This window comes from Cygnus olor, chromosome 27 (assembly GCF_009769625.2).
Source record: "Cygnus olor isolate bCygOlo1 chromosome 27, bCygOlo1.pri.v2, whole genome shotgun sequence".
NCBI lineage: Eukaryota > Metazoa > Chordata > Aves > Anseriformes > Anatidae > Cygnus > Cygnus olor.
The window spans coordinates 559,732-579,173 of record NC_049195.1 but is presented as its reverse complement, the minus strand read 5'-3'; the positions used below and the strand labels follow the sequence as shown (position 1 = coordinate 579,173).

Below are 19,442 nucleotides of genomic sequence, written 5' to 3'. Positions count from 1 at the left end.
CATGCAACAGGAAAGTAAAGTGCTTAACAAACAATAAGCAACATGCAGTGTCGTTCAAGTTGCAGATGCCTAATTGAAGTGCCTAGGCTTTCTGTAAGAAGTTGAGAAAGGTGAGCACTTCTTGTACTAGCTCAAGAGCCCCAATAACCTCTGGAGATGCCTTTCTCCCTCCATTGACTACTGCAGGAGCCTTACAACCTACTGCAGGTAGTATAAACATTTTCTGGTGGAGCAAGGACAAAAACAGCACGAGTAAAGACAAAACACACAGGCCAACGTTGACTTGAGGACCCAGTTGTCCACTGCTTCTTGCAACCTTTCTATATGTGGCAACCTTTTGACATGCAATATGTAATACCAGCATATAAAAGCAGTATCAATCCCAAATAGAATTGTTCTAGGTATTTATTCCAGTCTGCTGCAGTCTTATTTTACAGACCAGTCCCAAAGCTGTGCAGACTTGGTCACTATTTCATTTTATTCATGAGTGGCCCTGAAAAACCACTAGGACTGGTTTTCTATGCAAACTTCTGGTCTCTTATCTTTTGGTTTCCAAGTAAAGTTTTATTTCTACTTTGGTTTTTCCCAAGTAGAATTACAAGGAAGGAAAGGACAAACATTTTTGCCTTTGTCTGCACTTACTACTAAGGAATAAGTAAGGATGTATGAATTGCTTTTTGGAAAACAAAACAAAACAAAAGAAAACAAAAACATTTACCTAACAGTATCTCCACAGACTCATGTTTCAAAAGGAAGAAGAAATGGTTACCTGAGTCCTCAAGCAAAAATAACAGATTGTACCAGATAGTTTTGATATGTACCCTCAGTCAGCCTGGCTTCTCACTTTTGGCCTGAAATGCATTAATTTCAGCTCTGAACCCTTAAAGATCTACCTGTTCTTTTTCCTCTTCAGGAGCAACTACCCTGAAGAGCATTGAATTCCTGTAAGAACAGGAGCCACCCCCTACCTTTCTTGCAGTGAAGCTGCATTTCAAATCAATTAAAGGTATCAGTCAAGAAGGAAAAACATTCAATGGATCAGGAAAGTCTCTCACCATGAACATTTTCATAGTAAATCTGTTCACTTGCCTGAAATTAAATCAGAAGATTATTAGCAATAAATAATACTTTGTGGGCATCTACACGTGCACCAGAAAGAAAGAGAAGATGGCAGTGAGGATGTCATGTTTGCAGCCTACAAGATGAGATCTGCTTTCAGAAATATCAGTTTCATAGAACAAGTTTCTTGCCTGTGGCTTTGACTGAATTACCTCAAGAACTTTCCGAAAGCATTAATTCAAACCAACCCTAAGACCACTGGTCAACAGTAGTTTCCCACTACTGTATTTGGAAATCACATTCACCTTCCTGGCTGAGAAACATCATAAGTCCATTAATAAATATTCTCCAGCATATCTAGATCAGCTGCTCTAATTGCAAAGAAACCAACTGCAGAGAGATATTCATATGCTCCTATTTCCTGCTTTACCTATGTACAAGTGTATTCTACGATGCAGAAAGACAAATGCTTCAGTGTGCCAAAATTAAAAAGTAGTCAGAAACTACCCTGAATATATTCAGTGTATGAATTTCCATCCTTTTATAAATTTAAATTTGTTTTTGTTTGTTTGTTTTTGCAATCATCTTGCTGAGTTTCTGAAGGGGAATTTGGTTTTGAATTCCTAGTTAGGTGCTAGCATCTCTGTCAGGTCACCTCAGTTTTTGAGGTGTGTTCAAATGCATTCTTTAGTAGACAGTTTTCCAATCCTTCAAAATGCAAGTGTAGTGCAGAAAGGGGAGGGGGTTCCCCCAGCAGAGGTTTAGACAAACTCCTGACCTTGTAAAATATATAGAAGACTGGAACAAGTTATAAAAGAATAACTTTTGTACATCATTGTATACCCCTAACAGTGAGCAGGTTAAAGTCATGGCCTTAAACCCCACCTAACTCTAAAAAGCCTACTATAGCATTCACACAGCAGGACTCCAGACAGCCTTCAACCCTTCATGAGCATGGTTCCATGTGGGATTGTAATCCCAATTCCCTCTGCACTAATCCTAAACTGAAGAAGCAGCTCCACACAAAGCTGGAGGCAAAAAGAAGGATAAGTAGTAGGGTCTGCAGCTCCCTTATCCTAGCTCCAACACTGAATGTGTACACTTCAGCATACCTAATGCATAACAGGAAAATAGCCCCACTTACCTACCAGAGAATTATTAAACAACTTTTTTTTTTTTTAAACATATCCTGAGAAGCACCCAGACGCAGTTTAAATGCACTATAACACACATCTTGTTACCCTTTCAAATCCTTCATGCATGTATGTGTCACCTCCTGGAAGGACTTTCTGAAGTTCTTCTAGACCCTGGCGTATCTGTTCCCTGAAATGAATGCAGATGCATTGTTACCTCAGAGATCAATTTTATGATACCCAGGTGAAGACATGCATAGCAGAACCAGGTAGAGAGAGGGGAAAAAAGAGTTAATCCAATGTTTACATAGGCGGTGGTAATGTCTGGATAGATACCTTTCTAAGGATGTGGAAAATGGAGCAGATGTATTTTTTATGAGTATTCCCACAGCCTGGAGAAAGCATCACAACAGCAGCATCTCCTAGGTAAATATCCCTATATTTCTCTCCAAATAGATACTCCCTGTGCAACCCTGGTCAAACTTGTGATGCAGAAGTAGAACAGCTGACTTGAGCTGACTTCCTCACCTATACTCCCTGGCTTGACAATGCAAATTAATCAAACAGCCACAAAAATGGCACAAAACCTAGAACAATCCTGGTAACCTCCAGATTATTTGGACACTACAACCTTCAGCTCAGTTCACACTGACATGAAGACTGAAGCTCTCTGCATTAGCTCATTATGACTCAGTGTATATGCTCTAATCTTTTAGAAACCCCAGGCACAGTGACAGATCAACTGCAGGCTAAATGGGATGGGCCCTTGTCCTTCCACTGAGTTGCAGAGACCAAACTCCGGAGGCCAAGTACATGCCAGAAGTCTCTAAAACCAAGATAAAATCCCTGCAATGTGTTGGGTGTGTTTCTGAGCAAGCTGTGCTATCTTCACAGGAAATGGATAATGTCACTGCATGCAGGGCCACATTAACATTGCCTGAATGCCAGAAGTCAGTTTTCCCCCTGCATATGTTAACTAGTTTAGAAAATCCAGTTTGTGTGCTTATCATGTACATAATCTCACACTTGCAAGGCTGATTGCAGCAATGCATTAGCTATTAGCTATTATCCTATCCCAAGCAATGCGCACAGAGAGAAAAGAGCATGTGCTTCTGCAGTGGGTTGAATTATCAAACACTGAAGAGTTCATTTTGTCCCTGCAATATCCCAAGCCAAGTTAGACTGAGCTATCAGAGGTGGGCTAGTAGCAAGAATTTCCTCCATTTAACTACCACCCTCCCACATACCAAGCCAAATTTGAATATAAAATCAAGAGCATTTCCTATGACCATATCTATTTTTCAAATGTGAACACTAAACATTAAAATAGACAGCAAAGGTATTTAAAACACATAACCCAGCTTCTTTAGATTCACACTGTTTATCCAAAAGGTGTATTAATCAGCCTCAAACAATCTTCATGCTGATAGACCACATGAAGGCATGGGGAAGATGGAAAAGATTTTGCCACTTCTCTACTAAGAAAGGACTGGCATGAAGCCCACACCTTGTTTTTCAGTCCTCTGGTTAAAAAAAACAAACAAACAAAAAAAAAACAGCAGCTCTCCAGTCAGCTGGCTTTTGACTAATACCATATCAATATATATCCTGTTCCCAGTCAACATTTCTAGGACAGCTGGACAAATATGAAATACAGTTCTACATGGGAAACACACATAGCAAGTCTCATAGCTTAAAGCCTTAAGAGCCCAGAGATCTCTGCAATAGGGTGTGCTCAGAGGGTGAGGGAAGAGGTGAGAGGGTAAAAGATGCAGGGAGCAGGTTTTCTCTGGCACCAGCTTAGATATGGTTAATCGTGTTTTCACTTATTGTTGCAGTAGGCTGGCTGGCTTTAATGACATTTTTCAAGGTTGGTATGTGTGTAGACTGCTCTTTAGGAAAGTGGCCAGTTTCCTATTAATTCCACTATAGTAGCTGCTCTGGTATGCAGTTTCATAGACATCCAATATGTAAAACACATGCTGACTTATACAGTCTTCACATGTGCTACATATATCTTTGCTCCACGTGGCAATGAAGTTAACAGAGGAAGCAATAGCGATTAAAGGACCTCATCCAACTCTTCTTGAAGTTAGCGGGGGAAAAAAAAAATCAATCTTATAGATTTTACTGGGATTAACTTGGGGATCTACAAGGAGATGACGGGAACATGCTTCAGAAACATGGCAACCAAACTGTCATTGCCAAAAAATATTCACCCTCACAATCCAGCCTAAACACTCTGCTTGCATTCAGACATCTTAGAAATCATTCTTACCTTTACATCAAGAGTACAGGTACAAACTACAGCTTTCAAGTTTGTTTCTATGGGAAGGGAGTTTCACTTATTTGTTTGCAGAAGAAACTCCCTAAGGATGTTTCAAAGGCAACAAGACCCTGGTTTTCTGGCAACAGCCTGAAAATTTGTGGAAGGCAGACTCTCTCAACCAAAGCAGTTTCTGAGTTAAAACCACAATTGCTAACAGAAAGACATTTATAAGCTAAACATCAGATAACAACTTCTGTTTAAGAAGCCTTATTGCATTCTAGCAGAATGAGTGTCATATGTGAAAATGGGCGGGTGATTTAATTAAACTGAGAAGCACAAAGATGTCACCACATTGCTGAAAGCAAATTGGAAAACAGAGAGCCAGGAATGTGGAGGAAACAGCAAAAGGACTCAAAATCTGCTGTGCACTTCTACACCTCTTACCTGTCTTCTGTTAACCTCATTAGAATCGTCCCTCTAGTAGAAAAAACGATGAAGGACATCCTCAGCTGAGGGCTGGAGAAGAAGAGACAAAAGTAAGTGATTTTGGTTGGTCCAGACCAGAGCTTACCATGTGTGTAATACCAAACACAAAGGGCTCTCTGACTGCTACCAAAATAATAATGAGATAGAACTGAGCAGCAAATGGTGCTTTGCCCTGGGAAGTGCTAGCTAAGGCAGACCATGAGGAATCCTCCTAAAAGATGTAAAAAGTACTTGTAGCATGATCTTAGCATTGCTGAGACAGAATGAAGGCTAATTAAACTTAAGATAATATATTCCACCCACTGGCCTGGGGGATTTTTCATTTGATCTCAAGGTATTCAGTGCCTGAAGGCTATGGTCTTGGACCTCTACTTGCAGGTCTAAACTTCTCTGCAGTAACCAACCATCTCGGAAACAATGAGGGTTCCCTCCCCCACAAAGTATGATTTGGTGTATGGAAGTCAAGCAGGAGAAAGGGGTCTAATTAGCTTGTCTACTCCTATTTCCTACAGGACAAGAACTGGGGGAAATTTGGGAAAAATTCAAAAGCAATCAGTGGTATGATCTGACAAAAGCATTAAGAACTCTCTACTAGGTGAGGTCCCCAGGTGGAAATCAGCATGTGCTACTTGACAGCAACTAAGAGCATGTCTCCTGGCTGCTGGCACATGCCCCTCCTTATTCAGTTATCTGCAAACCAGCCCTTCTTACCTTATGAACTTGCGGGCCAAATGTTCCACAAAATGATATATTTCATTCCAGTGGTGCAGGACACTTCCTGATCTACAGAAATAATTATTACATGAGACATTAGTTTAATTGCTGCTATCATAGTTTTCCCGGCCTAATGCTTTGTTACACGTTGCTTAGCTAGTCATTTATTTTTATTTTATTTAACACTCACTGTCCTAATTCTTCCTTTAAAAAGATAATAAATTGTAAATTACATTTGCTACTTAACTTTGAAAAGCAAGAATAATTTATGTTTCATGTAAGTGTTTAAAGCTACACTTCACAACAACATATGGCAGTTATGTTAGACCTTTAGCACAGCCTTAAACAAATAAACCCTCTGTTAGCAAAGACCTGTCTCCTTGCACAGGCTTTTAGATGAATTCCACCAACTCACTTGCCATACTGTTGTGCAGAGCTGTTAGCTCAAGTGTATTTTGGGAAGGAAATGCAGTTGAGGGAAAAGATTCCTAAACCTCTCTAGCATTCCACTGTGCTAGAGACTATGTAAAGTAAAATATCTTAGGTCCACATCCTGGCTGTTCTGGCCCATTCCATCATAGTTCAGTTCAAGGCAAAACACAGACTAATTTTGCTCCCCAAGAAAATAAGCCATGGATTTTGATAGTTATGAATTATTCTTCATACTGTGAGAACCAGGAAAAAATGAGGTTAACCAGAATCTTCCAGCAGTAAATGCACCTTCTGGCATAAACATTTCTATGACCATTGGAATATTAATATTGGGGAAAAAAATCCTTCCTAGAGATGGAAAATAAATGTCATCACTTTTTTTCTATTCATTGACTACAATTACAAGTATTTATAGGGGAAAAAACATTCCAGCTTTAACAGAAAAGTCATTGATCTGCAGCCTGAGGAAGGAAATATGAACATTTGAGAAGATGTTTTTTCACTTCACAGAAAGAAATGGCATCTGACCTGACTCCATTCTACCTTAAATCTGAGAATCTAAATGAATAGATTCAACCAAGTACTACACACCTGGCACAGAAAACCCAGTCTTGCTGCAAATGTCATTAGTTCACTTCCTAGAAGCACAGCAAGCATGCAAACCACATTGTGCAGGTTATGTAAATTTCGTTCCCTATTCTACCTGCACCTGGTTTTTATTTACAGCCATTCAGTAAAAACCTTCACCTTGGCCACTTGCTTCATGATACTTAAGCCACTATTTCTTTATATGACCCTGTAGGTCCAAATGTTCCCAGTTAGGTGGGGACATGCAACCAGGACAGCAGCATATGCTCCATCTGGATTAACAATTAACACCATTGGTTCTCTTTACACAAAGGACCTGATACCAATTGCACCTCTTTAAATAAAACCTTACAGAAACCTCTATTTTTCTGTTGTTGTTGGTTTTTTTTTTTTCTTTTTTCTGATTTTAATGGACTGATTGCACAGGGGACTCAATCATTAGAAAGTACTAATGGTTCTACATTTCTTGGCTCTTCAGAAAAGAGCTAGGATATCTTCTGCCATTCATCAAACTAGGACTTGAAATCATTACTTGTTCTCAATGTGCATGTGTATCAGAGAGGACCAAAGAAATACTATTAGCAGGGGTCTTACTAAACTAAACCACACAGACAGTGAGAAAATTGGTGTCTTATAGCAGATGAAGAGTGAGGTACATTAGGACTTGCCCTCAAATAAAAAACTGCTGCATCCAAATTATACTAAGCTATATACTGACAGAACAGAAATGCACAAAGCTCAAATGCAGATGCAAATTCCTCTTGAATGGAATAACTCTGAGATCTTGAATATGACACATCCCAGTCCCATCAGTGCCAAATAGCCCAAATCTTATCTGAGACAGTCTGAAAAATAGGTATTTAATGTCTTTACATGGTAAGGCATAAAAGAAACACTTGAATCATAGAATTATAGAATCATAGAATATCCCAAGTTAGAAGGGACGCACAAGGATCACTGAGTCCAACTCCTGGCACCACACAGGTCTACCCAAAAATTCAGACCATATGACTAAGAGCACAGTCCAAACACTTCTTAAACTCTGACAGGCTTGGTGCCGTGACTACGTACCTGGAGAGCCTGTTCCAGTGCGTGACAACCCTCTCGGAGAAGAACCTCTTCCTGATATCCAGCCTGAACCTCCCCTGTCGCAGCCTGACAACGTTCCCTCGGGTCTTATTGCTGGTCACTAAAGAGAATAGATCGGCACCTGCACCTCCACTCCACCTCGTGAGGAAGCTGTAGGCCGTGATGAGGCCTCCCCTTGGCCTCCTCTTTTCCAGGCTGAACAGGCCAAGTGACCTCAACTGCTCCTCGTACCTCTTCCACTCTAGGCCCTTCACCATCTTAGTAGCCCTCCTCTGGACACTCTCCAATAGTTTTACATCCTTTTTGTACTGTGGTGCCCAGAACTGCACACAGTACTCGAGGTGAGGCCGCACCAGCGCAGAGTAGAGCAAGACAATCACTTCCCTCGACCAAATAGCAATGATGTGCTTGATGCACCCCAGGATACAGTTGGCCCTCCTGGCTGCCAGGGCACACTGTTGGCTCATGTTCAGCTTGCTATCTGCCAGAAAACCCGGATCTCTCTCTGCAGGGTTGCTCTCCAGCGTCTCATCGCCCAGTCTGTACATGCAGCCAGGGTTGCCCCATCCCAGGTGCAGAACCAAGCACTTGCTCTTGACATTATAGCAATGGTTGCATCAGCCTCCAGAAGATATTGCAGCCAAGGCTATGTTAACCATAAACCAATTACTACCTCCTTCATTGAAATGTATGGTATTTTAGACCACATACAACCCTCTAAAAAAGTATGTCTGATTAAAGTTTCACATCTTCTGAACTGTCTGGTAACACACATCTGAAGGCAGGACAGTTTCACAAGCATACACTAATCAACCTTCTCCTCAAACAGATACAAAGACTATACTATACTTCATGTTAAAGGAAAGCTTAGCTATCAACCTCCACCAACAGAAGTTCTATCCAGCCCTCACTTGCAACAGGACACTGCCCTAAAAAGCAGCACTAGCCTAGAAGCGTGAGTATTCCTCCCATTTTATTACAAACCACTGAACAAAAGTTGATTGTCACTTAAAATTACTATTACAGCAAGGCAGCTGAGAATGAGATCCAGCCACAGAGCACATATGGTATGTAGGTCGCCATGTAAAAATGCTTGTCATTTGCCATGGTTCTGAAGTCATGCATTTTTTGAAAACAGCATTTGCCAGAAGGAAGCTTAAAAAACAATTGCTCAGTTCAGTGATGTGCCAGTCAACAGCATAACCTGTTTAAGTGTCTGCATTTGCAACTTCGTTCTGCTGGTCTTAAATGGCCTGGGCAGAATTTTCAACTTAGTGGTGCTTTTTAATTCTCCATACAAGCATGGATTCAGCTCTTGCTGCACCTCCTCCACTTCATCCTTGCTCTGCTCTCCCACAAGCATTCCCATACTTATGCCCTCTAGAAGAAAACTTCAGGTACTTAAAGCTCCATCTCTTCTTAAATGAAGCCTTCCCACTCATCTAATAACACCAAGGAGAAACAACCTGAAGCTCAAGAGTGAATATTTCTTGCTGGAGAAAAGTCCATGTAGTGGGTTTACATGGCAAGGTTTTGGTAGTGGGGGCTGCAAGGGTTGGCTTCTGTAAGAAAAATCCAGCAGCTGCCCCATTTTAGATAAGGCCCAGTTTCAGCTGGCTCCAAAGGGACCCACCACTGCCCAGGGCTGAGCCAATAAGTGATGTTTGTTGTGCCTCTGTGAGAGCATACTTAAGAAAGGGGGAAAAGAAAAACCTGCTGCACAACATCAGCTGGGACAGGGAGGAGTGAGAAAGCTCTCTGCAGCCACTAAGGTCTGTGCAGAAGGACAGCAGGAGGTGCTCCAGGTGCTGGAGCTGAAGTTCCCCCACGGCCTGTGGAGAGGCCCCTGGTGGAGCAGGCTGTCCCCCTGCAGCACATGGTGTACCACAGCGGAGCAGCAGCGGAGCAGATTTCCATGCTGCAGCCCATGGAGGAGCCCACGGCAGAGCAGGTGGATCTGCCCTGAAGGAGGCTGCAGCCTGTGGAAAACCCCCGCTGGAGCAGACTCCAGGCCGGAGCTGCAACCCATGGAGAGGAGACCATGCAGGAGCAGGTAACCTGGTGGGGCGCTGCTGCCTGTGGGGTCCCATGTTGGAGCAGTTTGACCCTGACAGATGGACCCTGTGGTACAGACCCATAATTGGAGCAGTTCTTGAAGAGCTGTTGCCTGTGGAAAGCCCATGCAGGGTCAGTTCAGGAAGGACTCTATCCCATGGGAAGGACCCCACTTTGGAGCAAAGGAAGAGAGTGACCATGAAGGAGCGGCAGAGACAAAGTGCTATAGACTGACCGCAACCCCCACCCCCAATTCGCCTGTGCCACTCGAGGGGAGGAGGTGGAAGAGGGTGGATGGGGGGAAGGTGTTTTTAGTTTGTTTTGTTTCTCAGTTCTCTAGCTTATTAGTAATAGGTAGTAAATTTTTCTAATTTCCTTATGCCGTGTGTGTTTTGCCCATCACAATAGTTACTGAGTGATCCTAATCTCAACCCTTGAGCCCTTTCCATAGTATTTTCTCTCCCTTTCTCTTTGAGGAGGGGTAGTGAGAGAGCGGTTGTGGTGGAGCTCAGCTGCCCAGCTGGGTAAAACCACCACAGTGTAATAAGTGGAAATTAAGAATAAGTAAATTATGCCTTTAACAGGAGAATGATACATTCTGTGGTCAAATGTGCTGGGATTTTGTACATCTAAACTAAATCCAAGGCTGAGACCCACCACATGGCTTAGTGTTTGCAGGGGCAGAGAGCTGCACTCTGGCCCAGCCCAGCCCTCCAGCAGGTGCTTTTCACCTATTCACTGAAACATGGTGCTCCACAACCCTAAACTGGAGCAGCTCAAACCTTCCTAGTTTGTCTTTCTTGCAATTTTTAGACTCATTATTTCCATTTCTCCCGTTGCACCTTCTCAGAATACTCACAGTGCTATTTTTAATTCACAAACTAGACAAAAACATAATCAAGCCCACAAACTCTTATACAAAGACTTCACACCAGTTATGTGTGCTCCAGATGACAGAAGTATATATACAAGCACCTGATTCAGAGACTGGTGTTGTTCCAAATTCTCCTTAAATTTTTGGACTAACTTCAAGAAATCTCATAGCTGACAGAGGTGGCATTGACCCATGAAGTTTTGCAAGATTATTTTATTGAGCTCTTAAAAATAACACAGATGAGTCAGTGTCCTCTGTCTTTCCAAATACTTCAGGAGAAATTCTGAGAACACCAGATAGCACATAGATAGATGTTAGTGAGGTGATGCAATTCTTTAAGGAAACACTACTATCTTGTGCTGAACTTCATGAGACAGCTCACTAAAGCTATTGTCAAACATTTGAGATTACAGAGTTTATAGAGGCCCAGTTTAGAGCAGGATAAACCTCTAAGCCCAAACACAGTCCAAGAACAGAATATTCTTCTCTACCTGATTGGCCTGGGATACGTGACTAACAACTAATAAACAAGTAAACATGGACTGAACTTAGATCAAGCAGTAAAGTGCAGAGTGCTGCAGGCACGCTCAACGCTCATTATAAGACAGTTCCCACCCACCACTTGTGACAATGAATAGTTTACCTTGGATTTACTACTGACTAAAAACATGTACACAGGTCTTGAAGGGCAATGATTTCACATGCTAAATTAGCTGGTTGAAATCAGTGTGACTACAGCAGATGCAGGAGAGAATTACACTCCTTCAGGCAACAAGTAAAAAGACACAAGAATGTGCAAATTTCCCCACACTACCTTGCCAACTTCCCTCAGCCCTCACACAAAACAAAGAAAAGTTATGCCTCCATATGCTCACAGGTCCCTGCCATCCATACAGAATGCATACATTGCTCTGGATCCAGGCCCGTGACTCCAGAATCACAGAATCACTGGCTATGTTTAGAATCATAGAATCACAGAATGGTTTGGGTTGGAAGAGACCTTAAAACTCATCCAGACCAACCCCTTCCATACGAGGGACACCTTCCACTAGTTCAGGTTGCTCAAAGCACCGTCTAACCTGGCCTTGAGAACCTCCAAGGATGGGGCATCCACAACTTCTCTGGGCAACCTGTTCCAGTGGCTCACCACTGTCTGAGTGAAGAATTTCTTTCTTATTTCTAATCTACACCTATCCTCTTTTAGTTCAAAACCATTCTCTCTTGTCCTATCACCACACTCCCTGACAAAGAGTCACTCCCCAGCTTTTCTGTAGACACCTTTAGGTATTGGAAGGCCACTATAAGGTCTCCCCAGAGCCTTCTCTTCTTCAGGCTGAAAAAGCCCAACTCTCACAGTCTGTCTTCATAGGAGAGGTGCTCCAGCCCTCTGATCATCCTCGGGGCCCTCCTCTGGACCTGCTGCAACCGGTCCATGTCCTTCTTATGTTGGGGACCCCAGGACTGAACAGAGTACTCCACGTGGGGTCTAACAACTAGTTAAAAATAGATCAACTATGTGGCTGAATAATGAGGGGATCACAGGAAACAGGTTGGATTATTTGCTTCTTTTTGCCAAAGATCCTTTAAAGCCAAACTTTCTTTCACACACATACAGTTCCTTGCATGTTTTCCACACATGGGTATAAAATCCTTCCTATGTTCACACACAACAGTCAAGAACACAGGAAATAATGCTTTTGACTTACAGCAAATACAGCAAAAGATTACTGAGAAGATTTACCCATTATTATTCCTTCCTCCCTACCCACAAATCAATTAAACCGGGGCCTCTATCTGATCTTCAGACTGTGCTTGTATGGAGTGCTTAAATACTAGAGCACTAGGTACCATGAGAGTCAGGTCAGTGGGTAGTAGTGTTCAGTAGTCAAATGGATGATATTTTTAGAATATCTGAACAATATCTGCAAAAACAAATGCTTTCTTTATGCTTGTCATCATCATCATGTTCAGCCTGGAGAAGCGAGGGCTGATAATGATAGGGCAACGGGGAATGGTCTTAAATTAAAAGAGGATAGATTTAGATTAGACATTAGGAGGAAATTCTTCACTGTAAAGGCACTGGAACAGGTCGCCAAGAGAAGTTGTGGATGCCCTGTCCCTGGAGGTGTTCAAGGCCAGGCTGGATGGGGCCTTGGGTTGGCATCCCTGTCTATGGCAGGGGGATTGGAGTTAGATGATCTTTAAGGTCCTTTCCAACCCAAGCCATTCTATGATTCTGTGATCATCTCATTGATTCCTCATTCTTCCGTCTTAATTAAGACTCTATCTTATCTCACATCCAGGTGCTCTTTGGCACTATCTTCTGCCATTTGTTTCACTACCATTTATTGTATATGAGTCTCAGTGCTGCAGTTAAAGCAAGAAGAAACACAATAGGATATGCCACCTAGGACCTGATTTACTTGGCAAGGAGCTGGCCCAACATGAACCGCAGTCCTCAAGAGTGTCATTGCCACACTTTTGGAAAGTAATTCTGCTAGCCTTAGGTCCAAGGGTCACAGTGTGAGAGGCCTTCTCTATTGCTACCTAAGCTGTGTGAGCATTCCTCTTAGAAGTAATGAAAGGCATGCAAGTGCATGCACAGAGATTAAGGATGCTTTCATAAGACAGCAAGCCCACCTGTTACCTTTCAAGCTTTTGTTCTGTTCATTATATGCACATCAAGTCTGCATACCATAGCAGGATTATTTCTGAATGACTGAATGCTGGATTTTCTTCCCTTTCTTAACAATGAGAAGTGGCAGATTTGTTTCAGGTCCTCTGAGCTTGCCATCTGCATGGAGTCTTGTCTCCAGCTGTATGCAGACAGCCGGAAGAAGCCTCGTTTCCCTTCAACAGTTTGCACAGCATAGTTGCAGGAGTCTGCTAAAGAGAATGCTTCAGGGAGAAAGAGCATCACTTCATGAGAACAGCCTGTAACACCTGCTTCTTCCTCAGTGCGTTATGTGCTCACTTTGAATGGCCTTCATGTGGCCAGCATTATGCTTCAAGAGCCAGCACTGTGACAGGGACTATGTGCAGCTGGAACATGTACTGCGAGCAGCACACACATACAGGGTGCTAAAAGGACTTAAGTAGTCACTCAGTCTAGCCAGGCCATGAAGCAAAGGGTCAGCAGATGGCTCTAGCACCAGTGAATTCCAGGGCTGTGTTTATTCTTTTTCTATTGCTCCTCTGATCCCAGAAAGTAAGTTGCTTAATATTTTAATGATTTTCTTCCACCATTGAAATTAATATTTCATGTTTCAGAATGTAAATCTCACCTGCTTTGGTATCCTTTATCACCAGTACTTTCATTATTTTTTGAGCAATGGCAAATAAAAGCAGTAATATGAGCCCTGAATCTATTATTATAATTTCATAGTTTGCCTGAAGGTCTCTATAGGCATTCAGGACCACTGCAGCATTTTTGAAGACATTCTCTAAACCCACTAGAAAACCCAGGCTAAATAAGACCCAAATTTTATACAACTTGAGCTTAGCATCTGAAAAATGAAAGTCTTAAAGATAAAGGATATGGGATAATCTATTCTCCCACAGTCTGCAGACTCCTCCAAATTCCACCAGACGCCATCAAATTTTTTACATCAATGGACTTTGCATCAGACCCTGTTCATTTCTGCACCAGAAAAAAAAATCAAAACAAACAAACAAAAAAACACCACCAACAAAAACCAACACACTACCGAAACAGGAAACCTCCATCTGTTAAAGTAGGAGTTTTTTGGATACCTTGATATATACACTGAGGTAACTTGCATACTTTAAAATTTGTGCCAAGCTTCATATTTCCACCCAAATTTTCCTTGAGCAAGCCTAGAAAGTCATGTCTTTTAGTAAGAGGACAGGAGCTTGAAATAAGTGGTTGTTAAAATCATATCCATCAGATTTGATAAAACCTTCAGTTCTGCTTCAGCTTTCAGGGAAACTCAGTTTGCAAAAGCTGTCTGCATTACAAATCATGCTTTGTTTTTCAAATATAGCAATAGAGGTATTCCAGCTAAGAACAGACCAGCCAAAGCAACAAAATGCAACACAGGAGAATCTTTCCCACTCAATGAAGTGGAAAATAAAACTAAAAACTAAAAAAAAATCTTTCCCCTGGAGTATTCGGATAACTGGCACAATAAAATATCCAGTGTACTTGTCTCAGTCTTACGTTTTACCCAGTATTTTGTAATAAAGTGTTATGTAATTCCAAGTCATTTATACAAATGGAATGTGGCTGCTACTGCAAAACACTCAAGAGGATCAGACAGAAAGCTTCATCTGCAAGCACTTTTGGCAACTTGAAATACTTTCCTGTCTCTGAAATTTATGGTTATAAATGTTAGTTCTATGCCTCTGGCACATATATGTTCCAATATTTCCAAACTTGTGGTTCAAAATAACTATTCTTAATTAAGAAAGTTAGGAGAATCTTTTTAGCTAGTACTTTTTACACTTCTTTAAAAAATGTTGTATTGCTTCGATTCGAAGCATTCCAAAGCTCAGCATGTATTTATTTCATACATACTAGTGCCAGATCAGAATTAGTGATAAAAAAGCGAGTAGGCAGTTATCTTCAGTATAAAGAGTTAAGCAGTCAAAATATGCATTTGATTAACAGGAAACAAAGAAAATGTGACTCAGCCAGGAGAAAAATAAAGTTCTCTTTTGAATCAGACACTCTAGCTGTTTTCCATCACAATGGCCAAAATCAGACCCTTTTTAAGGCAGTAGCCACCTCTCAGAGCCTGGTCTTTACCTGCTTTGATGCACAAAAATTCTTTCTGAGACAACGAACACACAGTACAGAAGCAGACCTCCAAGCAGGCGAGCATTTTCTCCATGTTTTCAGCTACAAAATTAATGCCTGCAATAACTCCCCAGCTCTGCTTTTATGAGTGCCTCAACTTTCACAGTTCATAGGGAAATTGGCGCGACCAAGGTTCTGCTCTTCTCCCAACTGTTCTTTTAAGAAACTACAGGGTCAAGTATAAAATAAAGCTTTTGTATCAGCCACAACAAAACTTCTAACTATCTGATTTACAAAGCACAATTGCATTTAATACTAGATCTACCAAAGTTACCACAACAACAACAATGACAGAGTAGTAAGGAGTTTTGCAGGTCCCTTGGGGACACAGTGACTTCTACAAAACCAAAATCTGAAGAAAACCTCCTCAGTATCATTATATGATATTCCAGTTCATGCCAGAAGAAAAAAAAAATCTTTCAAATAGAAGAGTAGAACTGACTTACTTGTCTAGAATGAAATACAAATCAAATCCTCCGTAACAGGCAGGACCACCATTCTCTCTCTTTCCACCTTGTCCATCACAGGCTATCATAAAAGTTGCTAAGAAGAGCCATTTGAAGCCAAATCTGAAGATGCTTTGCTTTGCAATAGCCATTATATCCAGAGAGGATGAGAAAAAGAAAAGTCTTCTTCCACGGCTCCTTTATTTCACAGGCTTCTCCACAAAAGCCATTCAATAACCTTTAAGTGTATATACAGGTATTTTACTCCTTAAAACTCCACTTGGAACAGTTGCCCTCAGGAATTGCAAGACTTTCCCCCTTGTTTCCCTTGCACTTCTGTTTCTTGGTTTCAGATTTCAAGATGCACAATACTGTATTTCACTTTTTTTTTTTTTTAAAGGGACTTGACCCTTAGTCTCCCTTGCAGCTCTCTGAAAGCAGCACCATTGTTTTCCAACAGGAGCAGCAGCTGCCTAACAGATCTTGCTTTATCACAGACTTCAGAAAAGACAGAGAGGGTTTGAATCCCCCCCCCCCCCGCCCCTCCCGGCCCCCTCTCCCTTCCATTATTATTGTTATTATTAAGGATGTTTTTTTTTTTCTTGCCCAAGAAAAGCTCAGATAATGCCACCTTGTGGTGGAAAAGCAAGATAACCGGAGTCTCTGGATGTAAAGCACATCGTTTGTGCACCGAGCATACAAAGCACATGCTACAGTGGCTTTGGGTATGAACATACAAGCAGCTTTCTTAGAGCAGTCATGCAGCACTATGCAGAGGTATTTTCATTTCCCTCATTGGCTATATGAGTTTGAAGCTTAAAGGCTTAAAAACTTGGAGGAGCTTAGCAAAAATTAAAGTGAGAAGGTACAAATTTCATCCTTTCTATTTTCTCAGTCTTGAGAAATACCAAGAAGTGCCTCTGCCTGTGATCATACTTCCTGCTTGCTATCCTTAGCAAGCTTACTTCAGCCACCAGGGTCTAAATCCCCCCTCCTCCTGCAGACCTTGCCAGGAAACAGCTTCAGCTGCACTCACATTTTCAGTCTTCTTCTACAAACCGTACCACAAGCTCCAAAATGCAAGCAAGTCAACTCAAAGATAAGACCATTCCCAAGACAGAGCAACCCCCAATGGAGATAAGAACTAAATTAGAGATCCCAGGAATGGGAGCATCCATCCTTCCCTCTCAAATCCTCTCATGAGAAGAGGATTTTTTTTTTATTTGTTATATTTATAATAATATATATTTATTATATATTTTTATTCCTTTTTATTTGTTTCTGACTGACTCTGAGATGAACAAATACTTAACAATTTAAAATAGAATAAAAATACTGTACTCAGTAAAATAATTCTAGCCTGAAGCTAGCAGAAGGGAAGAAGGTTGATGGTGGAGGAGATCAGATACCCTATGCAGCCGTGGGTTCAAGTTGACAGAAGGCCCAGCAGAGCTTAGGAGCAAGCCATCAAGTGAGTCATCAGATGAAGCACCGAACACTGAGATGGAGCAAGCTGCTGACAAAGTGAAATGCTGTGCTTTCTGCTTTGTCACTGATGTTCTTCAGGGCTAGTCCTCTTCATGTGTCTGTCTTAAGAAAGTGTCTTTTAGTTTATGAAATGCATAACAGCAGCAAAATTATTGAGACACTGTGAGAAAAGCAGTTTCATAGTAGGAAGCCCAAGTGAAAGCCAGGAGGGCTGTTGGAATTTCTGCCCCTCCTTCACTAAAAATGCTAGGAACAAAAAATATTTTGAAGACCATAGCTTTGTGTGAAAGACCTGTCGGTTCTTGGAGAGATAGTGTGTTGTATTCTTTGTGTGAAAGAAGATTACAAGCAAGGTGTTTCAACTGCATGCAGCATTTCAATGGTTCATTAAGCTCCAGCTCATGCCCTTGGTTTGTGACTCAAACTTGCAAATGAAAATGATGGGGGAAGTGGCATCAGCAGTTTGGTATTTTGTTTGTTTGTTTTATCATCTACTCACCTATATGTATCAGTGGAGCCTTTTCTGAAACGGCGTGGAAGCTGGTTCTGTCAGTGGTAATAGCAGCACTGCTGAGAGATGAGACATCACACATGGCAGCACTGTATGGGTTTTGGAGCACCTGTGTCTTTTTTGGAGAGGTAGCGGGGATCACAGTTGAGGTGGTGAGCTGGTTTTGGTTCCCTTCAGATCACCAATATCTGACTTACATGGTGGACAACGGCTTCTGTCAAGATCTCAAAATCACGTTCCTCAGTTTTCATGGCAATTTAGGAAGGTGTTAGAGCAGTTTGCATGGATAAAGGAGACCTAAAGAATTGCCAACATTGATACTATTATCACAAATTTATCTTCACTGTACAGGAATTACTTCCCTGTCTTCAGTGTAGATAAGTACTTAAATTCACTCAACGTATGCATGGATGGTGCAAATCAGCATAATTCTACTAGAATCAGCAGAGCTATACTGTCTGATGTTGTGTAGGACAAGGGACTACTCTGGGTAATGAGTGGTGTGCTTTTACATTTAAATTGTTCATCCTATAACATATAATTCAAGGCTGACACCCAGTGGCCAAGAGGGTTTTTCTTCCTTGGATTGCTCTAATTTTTCAAGAGAATCAATAACTGCCTTCTGTCTTGCTTTTTTTCCGACTTAGTCGTGCTTTAATTTTGTCTCTGCTGCAACATGTAATGCTGTATTACATTATTATTCTGGGGATTAGCGTTCTTCCCATTGCCTTTCTAAGAAAATCTGCTAACTCTTTGCATCTATATGTAACATCTCACCTTCCTGAACAGTAATATCAGGCTTAACAGACAAATATATTGTTCGTGATGTATTGAAATTAAACAACACAGGAGAAAATATGGTGTAGGAAATAATTCTGCCATAATCAAAGAAGACAATGCAGTTTCTTTCCAAGTTTTATTTCTACCTAAAACAGCCTAGCAGTAGGGGTTACAGTAAAGCAATCTGCTGTCTCCTTTGTTTAGTGCTATGTGTTTTCACAGAATCATAGAATCATTAGGGATGGAAAAGACCTCCAAGATCATCTGGTCCAACCATCCGTCTACCACCAGTGTCACACCCACTAAGCCATGTCCCTAGGCACTACATCCAACCTTTCCTTAAACACCCCCAGAGACAGTGACTCTACCATCTCTCTTGGCAACCCATTCCAATGCCTAACCTCTCTTTCTGAGAAGAAATTTCTCCTAATTTCTAACCTGAACATCCCCTGGCGCAACTTGAGGCCAAGGCTATGCAGTTCTCAACAGCCTTGCTTCCTCTACTCAGCATTGTATATATATTCCATTTCCAAGTACTTTGTCAGTGCTAGAGAATCCTTGCAATACCTCTGCAGCTGTTTCTTACACTCATTTACAGTTAGACATGATTCAGTGTACTCCACTCAAAGGGGCATCTGCTATGGTGTCTCTTTCTGTGTAATCAAATTTAAACAAAGATAATCAGCCCAAGTCCCACTG

General features: G+C 41.5%; 1 protein-coding gene across 3 annotated transcripts in view; it reads right to left on the bottom strand.

Moving 5' to 3' along the window:
* ANTXR1 (ANTXR cell adhesion molecule 1) overlaps window positions 1-16,512 on the bottom strand; it is a 117,332-nt gene extending 100,820 nt beyond the window's left edge. For 2 of the 3 annotated variants that reach the window (XM_040538251.1, XM_040538253.1), the window contains exons 1-5: window positions 15,965-16,469; window positions 5,659-5,730; window positions 4,906-4,977; window positions 2,301-2,382; window positions 1,056-1,089 (exon numbers count right to left, since the gene is read on the bottom strand). In XM_040538251.1, the coding sequence (XP_040394185.1) occupies window positions 1,056-1,089; window positions 2,301-2,382; window positions 4,906-4,977; window positions 5,659-5,730; window positions 15,965-16,116 (412 nt within the window). In that variant the 5' untranslated portion in view covers window positions 16,117-16,469. Of the gene's footprint in view, window positions 1-1,055; window positions 1,090-2,300; window positions 2,383-4,905; window positions 4,978-5,658; window positions 5,731-15,964 lie in introns of all 3 variants that reach the window. The other variant, XM_040538252.1, reaches the window with a different exon arrangement.
* Window positions 16,513-19,442: the final 2,930 nt, after the last annotated feature.